The following is an 11113-nucleotide window of genomic DNA, read 5'->3' on the forward strand; positions in this document are numbered from 1 at the left end:
AGAAATGCACAAGGTTACGAGGCAACCAGAAAGTGTGTTCACCTTCCGATCGACTCAGATCTCTGAGCTCGATCAACTGGCGACAAAAAGAAGAAACAATAACTCTAGTATAAAAATGGCTTTTAGGCCAGTATACATTGACTGTGGCAAAATAGGGGGAAACCTCTGACACCTCAATCCTGCCTAATCCAGATACTGATAAGAACTCTACATGTAACCACATAAGTAATTCTGATCTCAACCGCGGTTTTCATGTACACAACATCCTGAGATCGGGTGACAGATTAAGTAGGACATGGATCATTGAATATGCTTATAGAAAAGAACATACGCCTGGTCATGCAGGACCTTGTTCGTAGTAACTGCTGTGACAGATGCATCGTCATACCGAAGCCATACATCGCCATACCTTGCATCTGCAGTGTAATGGCCCTTTGTGGGTTCTCGCCCATGGTGCGTTATAGTCGCCACAAGCTCGTATCTCCGCCGCTGCATAGAGAAAAATGACTTTTATAGGTGAAGCAGGTTGGAGAATAATAAGAACATGAACAGACGTGGAAACAAGGAGAATAATGAGGAAACTCAGAAACAAACATGAAAAAAAATACCTCGGATGGGGAAACGAGTAGTTCGCGTCCGATGACAAGCTCTAATGGGAAATGAACAGGCTTGAGCAATTTTGTGCTTCCGTTGCTTCCGTAGCTGAACCTCTTCAAATGCAGTATCATTATCTTGGAAAGTTGTTGTATTTTCACTGATTTACTAGCATCTACAACCCCAGCCTGCACCAACCAGGAGAGAACTCAGAAAATCTAAAGCAGATAAATTATTAGCATAAAGGCAATTGGGGATTAGATGAACTCGATTTCAATGTCAATTTAGACTTAAGAAGCAAAGATGCCAATCAAACTAATGACAATGAGGATGGGGATGATAATAAGTTGAAGAAACAGGAAATTCATAAGGAAGTTGCAGGTAGACATATGACAAAAGAAACATCAAGTGTTTGGAATTATTTTAAAAAATTAACAAAAGAATATGGAAGAACTAGTGTCAAATGCATGGCATATGGTGCTCTTTTCTTGCAATAATAGAAACAAGACTGGAAATCTAATATGATATATTGACAAATACAAATTCCCGCGAGAAAAAAAAAACAAGAGATATGGGCAACTGTTATCACATCATGACTTGTCATTAAGAATTCAATCCTAAATATTTTGTGATTTGCTTGTTACTGTTCTTGTGATGTAGGATCTTGGTGTGTTTCCACATACCAAGATGCACTTCCTTTTAAGATGTAGAAAATATAAAATGTCAAACAAAAAAATTGAAAGGTAAAACAAATAAAACAAAAATAGTTTTCAGCACACCTAGAAATCTCTCAGTAACTTTATACACAAGCTAAAACCAATTAAACTTAAAAATCAATCCTTGCCTGCAAACTGAAGGCCCACGAAAATAGAGAGCAAGTATAAATTGCAAAGTAGGCAAACAACAAGAATTCTCATTTTAACATTAAAATAAGTTAGGATTTTATTTTAATGTAAAGTTTTATGCTGCCGATTCATGTGTTTATATCAACACTTAATTATCATCATTTATTTATGACAAGTAAATCCACTTAGGAGTGAATCATTGGAGCAATGAGATCTCCAAAATATAAATAGTGTCTTCTGACAAGTGGGCTGAGACCTCACATGGACTGCGACTCGTCGATGATAAACAACGATAGCATCTAACACATAAAATAAATACTAATTGTATATGTCTCATGCTGCCACATCGCTGTAGACAGTTAAAAGCGACTTATAGTTCACAATTTCTAATATATATTTTACTATTTATATCAATGAAGGGGAGCCTTGACGCAACGGTAAAGTTGTTGCTTTGTGACCAAAAGGTCACGGGTTCGAATCCTGGAAACAGTCTCTTGCAAAAAGCAGGGTAAGGCTGCGTACAATGGATCCTTCCCAGGATCCCGCATAGCGGGAGCTTCGTGCACCGGGCTGCCCTTTTATTTTACTATTTATATCACTCAATTAATATCTCTTTAGATAAGGACTTCGAAAGCTAGGTAGTGACAAATATAAAGCAAACAAAAAATGGAACAAACCAATCTCAAACATGGAAGTTGAATCAATTGAAATTAAGTTATCAATAGACAAGTAATCAAAGCCTAAGTTTCTGTAACCTTTCTACACCACTTTACCCCAAATTTTAAATTCCTACTCCACCAACCTACAACATTAGTCTCTCTTTTTGTGTTGCATCACTAGGTCTAGGGTTTTCTACCTCATTGGAAGGGAAGAAGACCACTAATGACAGCAGCTCTATGTCGAAAATCAGTTGGCGGTAGCAACACATCAAAGAGAGGTGAGAGGGATAGAAACCGAGAGAAGGATAAGAGAGGAGAGAGGAGAGAGGAGAGAGGAGAGAGGAGATTGAGAGAGGGATGCTAGAGAGGAGAGGGAAAAGAGCCTCCCCTGGAAGGTTTGGTCGACAATATAATGCAGTGAGGAAGGAGGGAAAGAGGAGAAAATATATATAATTTCTAATCCAAGTATAAACTTTGTTGAAACCTAAAGTGGCCAAAATGAATTCAAATCAAGCCTAATTTGAATCCACCAAACCTAATCATCAAGTCTACCTGCTCAACCCAATCCTAATCTAACTTCAAATGAACAATAAAACTCAAAATATTAGTTTGGTATGGCTTAATTAGCTGTTAACATTTTAAATTAAATTATGAAAATTTATTAAAATATATAACCTCTTATCATTTGCAGAGTATTCTGGAATTAAATATATTTTATTAGTTACATAAGGGGTGTGTTTCTGCCTTTCTGGTACTCATGAACCTATCATGATTTATTTGTTGACGATATATAGAAGGTAGAAAACTAAATTGATGATGATATTGCAAGGCATTCACAGTAGAACCATTACCTGTCTAGAAGGGAGGTAAACTACGAGGGGCTTCGCCTAGTAACAGGCATGCAAGGAAAGGTTGAGTTTTTCTTATATGCCTCTACACATAGCGGTGTAACATTATCTAAGAAAGTTCACTAATATCTATAGAAATATTCAAATCCCATATTACTTTGGCAATTAAATGAAACTTCATTGGTCTTTACCATTTGACTTCTCTTTTGTCAGGAATTCAACAAATAAATAAATATATCAGGTTGTTGAATAACATCCATCATACCTGCACCCAAATTCAATCTTTGTACTAAAAAGCATTTCAACTCACTAATTCAACAAACAAATTTATACAAAAGGCTACAGAAGTACATAAAAGTAAACCTTGCCATGTGATGCTTTATATCCTTCAAGAACTTCTGGCGCAGAGAACAAATGTAGTGCATCCTCGATAGTTTGAACAGTCTCTGGGAAAATGTCAAGATGGAGCAAGAGGAATGGCTGAACTGTTGCAGAAGCCTTGTTGCCTAGAACAGATGTTTTAAGTCAAACAAATAGATTGGTAACAATAAAAAAAATCCAAATCCTCCATAGAAATTTTATTAAATTCCACATAGTTGATACAACACAACTCATGCAATTTTGTAAATGTTCTACAAGATGGAATTTATTTTTCTTTGTTACATCAACATAAAGGGCAGCCCGGTGCACGAAGCTCCCGTCAAGCGGGATCCCGGAGAAAGATCCATTGTACGCAGCCTTACCTTGCCAAAAGAGCAAGAGGCTGTTTACAGGATTCGAACCCGTAACCTTTAAGTCACAAAGCAACAACTTTATTGCGCCAAGGCTCCCCTTCTTTGTTACATTGACATGGAGAAAATAAATATTCAGCTCATTATAAATATCTTCTATGCCAGAAATTCACTGGGTGTGGAAGCATCAACACAAAAAAAATTAATCAATAATTTAAAAAAAAATTGTATATAGTAGCTACACTTATATCAAATTGTGCAGTAAGAAAATTTCCAGCATGAACATCAAGTTTAAACCTGGAACAGGGCAATTTTACAGTTCAGCTTGCTGTTCACGACCACAGGTTTAGGTCATGAGCCATGACCATACAAACATTAGCTCAAAATATGACCTTACCATAGTATGAAGTGAAATAAAACTGTCTCATGCATAAGCTCGTTTTCCAGGAAATGTGAAAACTATATAGCATTTCCATAAATAAAAAAAATCTCAAATCAAACTCTGATTAAAATCTAACATTTTTTCTTTTAAGCATCATATAAGCAATCTTTGTGCTAATCACAACTTTTTCAATCAAGAGATCTCTTCCCTTCTCATATTGTCAATTCAACATAATTGGATTAAATTAACCACGTACTAATCAGTCTATCTTATTTGATCTATTCTCAAAGATACTGAGATGGTTTTAACTAAAAAAATTAGGTTGGTCAGATTGAGCTCGTTGAAGAATAAAGAAAAAGCAGTATGTCATCACATGTGTATTCAAGTGTGTAATGCACCGGATGCCTGAAATACTGTATATAGCACTAAAAAGACAGTTTTTGAGGCTGTGTAGATCAAAAAGGGGGGAAAAAAGGAACTAATTTTAACTCCAAAACATTAGAGATTATTGAGCTACTTCCTTGCTCTACAATGACTACAATGAATAAATAAAAAGGACTGAGAAACTTGTAAGAAGAAATCAGAAGAGACTCATTTAGCGACATCTCTCCAATGCATAAAATGCCCTGAAACTTGATTAAAATTGCAGACAAGAGACTCCTGCCCTGGTATCAATTTAATTGAGTAAATCATACCACTTATCCAAAAGAAGCTATGAGGAAAAGCTTTGATAGATAATGCATGCTACTATAATCTTAACATTTAAAATAAGTGAAATTAAGACTTTGAAAATACAGAAAACAGTTTCATGTTCTGAGTTCTTTATGATAGACAACAAAACTGACAGATCTTCACATGAGCACAACCCATTTCAAAGAAACATGTTCAATAAGCGATTTGTTACCTGTTGTCTTCACAAGACTCATTGACTCACCCCCAAAAATTGCACTTAGCTGTGAAGGAACAAAACTCTGAGTTCTGGTGACTGCAGATTTGTTCTTTGGTCCAACAGTTTCCCAGCCATCTTCTTCAGCGGAAGAAACAATAGGTACCTTGCCGCCATTAAAATCTGATAAACAGCCATCAAGCTTCAACAATTCATCATGCATTTGGTCCATGATAAAACTCAAGAATTCCTGAGCATCTTCCTGTCTGCAAAAAAATATAACATCAGATGAGTCTACAGCAACAACAGGATTGAAGGGGTACTTACACATTCTGGTGTAAATAGGTAACACAGATTGCATATTTAGTACTTAATGTTTGAAAAAATTTCCTCTCAAGTAAAACTTAAAGCATTCCTTCAAAACAGTTCATATGATTGAGTGATTTCTTATTCTACCCATATAGTTGATGTATGTCATATGTGGGTATGAGATAGCAATTAGCTAATGACATTAAACTCCATGTTAAATAAGGATATCTATTATGCACTTGACATGGAGGCTTCCATTGGCATGCTATTTTATTCCCTTCACCACTCTTTCGTCCTCATAAATAAATATCATAACTATTTTACGTAGTAATAAACAGTGTAATGAAGTGCAAAAAATATATATTAACTTTTCCCTGCTTGCCTTCACATTCTATCTAGGGTTCATCTTGCACCACCAGAATATCTTAATTTCCAGATGCTGAAACATCCATAGTCATGAGAAATTAAAAAAAAAATAGTTCTTTAAGTTGCAACATCGTTATTTAACTTAGGAAGTATTAGAATTTCAGATGGAGAAAATGACAAACAAATAGGAATTACAGATCTTTTGAAAAATAAATTTTATGCTTAAGAACACATGATATATCAGATCTATAGAAAGAAGTATATATGTTGGACAAGATTTAAAAGGACACCTATTTATCATTCAGAGATTTGCAACTGATAGTAAACTAATTCCTCCAGCAAATAAAATGCAATCTCAGCATTGTCTTCAAGATATTGAACAATTTAAAACATGGAATATAATAAAAATATGCATAGTTCTCTTAAAAAAAGAGTGATAGTTGTTAATGATTCTTCTACCAGTCAAACTAAAAGTAAAACACCAAATAATATACAATACAGAAAAATATTTATATTCTTTAAATACATCCTATGAATTATAGAAACTATCTAGTTCGGTTTCAGCTAGTTCCTACCAAATACATGTTGTATTGGTGGATAAGATGCCCAGACATGAACACCCATTAAAAACATCCCTAATACTCATGCCACATCAATCATCTTTAGGCTGAAGAAAACACCAAATGTACAAAAATGCACATCAACTGCCAATTGGTTAAAGATCACACTTTGAATAATTTTCAATTGAGAGTGTCGATAGCATGCAAAAGGGTTTTAACAACATCGACTAGTAATGCTTTGTCTGTTTCTCACATAAGAGATTTTTCACATTCTTCAACATTTTATTTATATCAGAACAATGAGAAAAGTTAGACAACAATGGATAGAAATAATAGCTATGAAATTAATACAATTAAACAGACCCAGAAAAATGAGTGAGTTCACACCTATGCCTTCCAGATATTCCAGCTGGCAAGTCTGGAGTAAAACCTTTCAAAACAGCATCAAACATAGTTGGACTAAAAGGCATCCCAGTCTCAATAGCTCTCTTTCCATCATTAGTAGCTCTTGAATCATTAGGCATGTCAAATTGACATATAAAATCAACAAATGCATGCAAAGTTGGAAAGCCCATCTACAACAGAGAAATCAGGAAATAAATTTTTAAAAACAAAGATAAAGACCAAATGAGGGCTGGTGTAGTGTTTCGAATGATTCAGACCTTTGGGATACTCCGATTCCTTAACTCCTGCAGTAGTTGAACAAATGGTGGACAGGAGAGAAGTCCTTGCATTGTTGCATTTAAAAAACATAGATTTCCAGAATTTATTAGCCCACGGGGTAATAAGCATTTAACCACTTGCTCTTTCTCACTATTAGTTTTCAGAGTTTCCACTGTGGGAGTTGCAACTGCTCCTGAGTCAACAAGCACACTGTGGATCTTTGACACTTGGACCCTGTCTTTTGGGCCTGCTATAGTTGTGCTTGTTGCTCCATGCTCAGATTCAAGAAAAGAAGATAAATCAGAGTTACAGTGCCCATTTTCAGTAACTCCTATAGTGTGGGAAGAACATCTATTGGAGCACCCATTTGCTTGGATTTTTCTATTCACAAGTTTATTATCATTCTTGGATGTTGATGAAGTGGTGGATCCTTGGGTGTTTCCAGTTAAATTTGAAATTTGGATACCTTTTGCATTTTCTGATGAATTGACTTTTCTAGTTTCTATAGTAGAGCCTTTATATGAAGTTGGAGCATTCAAGGATCCAAACTGCAATCCTTCTTTTTCTACAGGACGTGAATCATCTTCAGACTGTTTTTGGAATAACTTGGTCTCATCTTCGGTAAAAGACCCAAAGACTAACACCTGCAATCAAACCCAAGAATAAGATCTTATAGTACACAGCTATCAAACCTACATCAGTAACTCCACCACAACAGATGCATTTTCCAATAGAATAAAAGGAGCAGTAAAACTAAAAGAAAAAAAACAAAACAAAAACAAGATGAAGTAATTTTATCTATTGTGGGACGCATATGGATTTCCAAGTTGTTGCAATGGAAACTATAGTTTCTTCCCATACAAACAATGTTGGACAGTTTCAGAGAGGAGCTGATCCAGATAAATACAAGCTCTTGTATATATATGCCTCATACAAAACCTACATGCTGATTAATATGGTGAAACCATAACACTAAACAGATCAAAAAGTAGCCTTTTCGGCTCAAACTCCCTACTCTCCAATATATTCAGGAGTTTAACAGAATAGAACCAGTGAAGATGAGAGGAATTTTTGGCAACATAAACCGTCCGAATTTCAAAAAAATATATATATTATGGTGTTTAAACAATTAGAAAATCCAAATTAGCAATTGAATAAACTCGTGCGTCACGGTGCGAAAACGATGGTGGAGAAAAAGCAAATATAGTGACAGGAGAATGGCAGAGGAGAAAATTGTAAAGCGTAAGACAAGATGGGGAAGGAAAACATGGGGAGGAAAAGGGGCTGATGACTCACCGGAAATTTCTTCATCATACGACTTCGGTGTCAAGATCCGGAGTGCGAAGATGCCTTCATTCCTTGCTCCTGCGCCGCCATCGCCGCCGCCGAGACGAGGAAGTGGTAATCGTGGGTTTCCCCTGAGACCTAACGACGCGGGCTTATCAGAAGCTCGCCAAGCCCGATGGACTTTCATCGCCGCGATCAAAGTCACTGTCAGACCGGGTCTGGATCGAACTTGGGCCGTATGTAAGCGAACCGGTCCGGGTAGTGAAAAGTTGCATATTCGGATAATCGAAAAAAGTTCCCAAAATAAATTATTGTCAAATATATTTGTCAAGAAATATTAATTGTTTGTTAAATATTAAAAAACTTTGTTATTTTTTTAACCAGCACTTATATCCAACTATTCCAGCTGATTAATTCTAAGAATGACTAATTTAATCTCATCAAAATTTTGTATTAGCCATCCTAAATCCAAAAATACTCATAACAAACGTCCAATAATTTAACATCATACATTTATCATCCTACTAAAGGAAAATATCTCATAGAGCGATAGTTGAAAATTTAACCATGAATATTTGGGAGACCGTATGAATGTCATGCTGTTGCACCATAGTTTGAGGGTAAAATTTTTTTTATTATTTTTCTATAATCTAGATATTTAATTTTTCGAAGCAATTAATTAAAAAGTATTTTACCATTACATGATTGCACTAAGGACTAAAAAATTTTTTGTTGTTGTTATAATAGACGGTTGATTATATATGTTGATTGAATCATTATATTCTTTTAGTTTTTATACCACTTCACATATCAATACCAATAAAGAATAAGACTCTTTCTTCTCCTACGATTAAATTATAATATGTTATCTATAAACTCAAAAATAATTATTATTTTTAGTCTTTATATTGATGCCCTCAAAATAGTGCAAATTTTCATTTTATATTTATCTTTTTTTATTTATGTCTTTTTATATGAATGCTTTTGAAATAACACAATATTTAAATTTAATATTGATACTTTTAAAATAGTTTTAAAAAATCTTAAATTTATATTGTGCTCACAAGACACATAACTTTTAATTTTATATTATCCTCCTAAATAAGCGCAACTTTTGATTTTATATTAATGTTTCTTCATCTTTTAATTCAATATGGATGAATAATTCTATATGGATGAAGTGATACAATACAAATTCATATTAATTTATTGACATATCTTTAGATCTGAGATTATTCTTAGGAATATTGCTCTAACATATAAGTTTTATTAATGTTCTGAATAATATTAATCTACAATCTAATACATATCAATATTTTTGAAAAAAAAAAAAGTAAATATATATTATTTTTTATATGACATGTCTATTTAGTATTTGTTTTCTTTTAATTTTTATTGTTATAATATTTTATGTAGATATAAATATTTGATTGTTTCATAACTACTACCACGACATAACATGTTTTGTTTGACATGTTTACTTAGTATTTGTTTACTTTAAATTTTTATTGTTATAATATTTTTTTTTGGATACAAATCTTTGATTGCTTCAATTAGTAAAACATTTTAGTTCTATAAATGATATTATTTTAATTATTTTTTTTAGTTTGCTTTTATATAGTTGCTATACAAATATTAAAAAGTTTGAATTTGAAGCACTTATCTAACTGAAAAAAATTATTTATCATGGATTTTGGATGTTAAAATCTATCTTGTCTCTAAAAGCTTCGAAGATACAATAAAAGAAGGAAATAATGAATCTCTATAAGATCATGCAAAAGCAATTATTTTTCTTTGTCACCATCTTGATGATGGTTTGAAAGTTGAGTATCTTATTGTAAAAGAACCACAAGAATTTTGAAAATTTTTGAAAGAAAAGTTTAACATCATAGAACAATAGTTCTCTCAAAAAAGGTAGATCCACTACTTTAACGGCTCTCCTAGTGCAGGCCCTACGGATATAGAGGGAGGTAAATGCAAGTGTACACAAGCGTTAGACATATGGTGAGATAAACTCTAGGTCATCAGTTCATGAGAATCGATCTCTATCATTACGTTAGAGATCTCATGCGTCCACCGTTTACGTTATGCCCTAAGGATAACAATAGTTCTCTCAAAAAAGGTAGATCTGCTACCTTAGCGGCCCCCCTAGTGCCGACCCCGCGGATATAGAGGGAGGTTCATGCAGGTACACAGGTCATAGGCACATGGCGGGGTAAATCTCAGGTCGTCAGTTCCTGAGAATCGACCCCTGACTATTGCGCCAGAGATACCATGCGCCTACCGTCTGTACTACGCCCTGGGGACAACAATAGTTCTCTCAAGAATGTATTATGAATGGATGCATATTCGCTTGTAAGATTTTAAATATATAAGTGATTATAACTCAACATTATTCAATATTAGCTTCAAACTAATACATTGTGGAGAGAAAATTATTAATCAAGATTTATTGGAAAAAAACTTTTTCCACTTTTCATGCATTGAATATGCTCCTGCGACAACAATATCGTAAGCATGGATTTTAAAAAATATTATAAGATTATCTCATGTCTACTAGTTGTTGAACAGAATAATGAGTTATTCATGAAAAACCATCAATTGTGCTCAACTAGATCTACACTGTTTCCTAAAGAAAATGGAACATCACTCCCCAAAGTGAATGCTAATTTATCTCAAAATCATAAATTGGGTTAATTCGTGGGTGTGACCGTGGTCATGTCCAAAAATTATTAGCAATGAAATGACAAAAGACTTAAAACAAACAACCGACAGTGGAAATCCAACAATGAAAAAAGTAAAAGGGAAAAACTCAAAAGAATACAAAGATAAGTCTTTTAAATGTGGGATGGAGGGGCATGTCTTGTACCTATCGTACAACAAGACATCTTGTGAATCTATACTAAAATTTGATCAAAAGAAAAAGAAAAATAGAAACAAATTTTATTAATGATTATGATCTACTTAATATAACTCATTTGGA

General features: G+C 34.1%; 1 protein-coding gene across 1 annotated transcript; it reads right to left on the reverse strand.

Moving 5' to 3' along the window:
* Positions 1-85: 85 nt before the first annotated feature.
* On the reverse strand, positions 86-8295 carry LOC122052608 (ubiquitin carboxyl-terminal hydrolase 24-like). Its single transcript, XM_042614212.1, has 7 exons — positions 8140-8295; positions 6843-7487; positions 6568-6755; positions 4964-5211; positions 3310-3452; positions 609-782; positions 86-489 (listed from the first exon to the last, which is right to left on the reverse strand). The coding sequence occupies exons 1-7, from the start codon at positions 8155-8157 to the stop codon at positions 301-303; spliced, it is 1605 nt and encodes a 534-aa protein (XP_042470146.1). The 5' UTR covers positions 8158-8295; the 3' UTR covers positions 86-300.
* Positions 8296-11113: the final 2818 nt, after the last annotated feature.

The sequence above is a fragment of the Zingiber officinale genome, chromosome 3A (genome assembly GCF_018446385.1).
Source record: "Zingiber officinale cultivar Zhangliang chromosome 3A, Zo_v1.1, whole genome shotgun sequence".
NCBI classification, from domain to species: domain Eukaryota; kingdom Viridiplantae; phylum Streptophyta; class Magnoliopsida; order Zingiberales; family Zingiberaceae; genus Zingiber; species Zingiber officinale.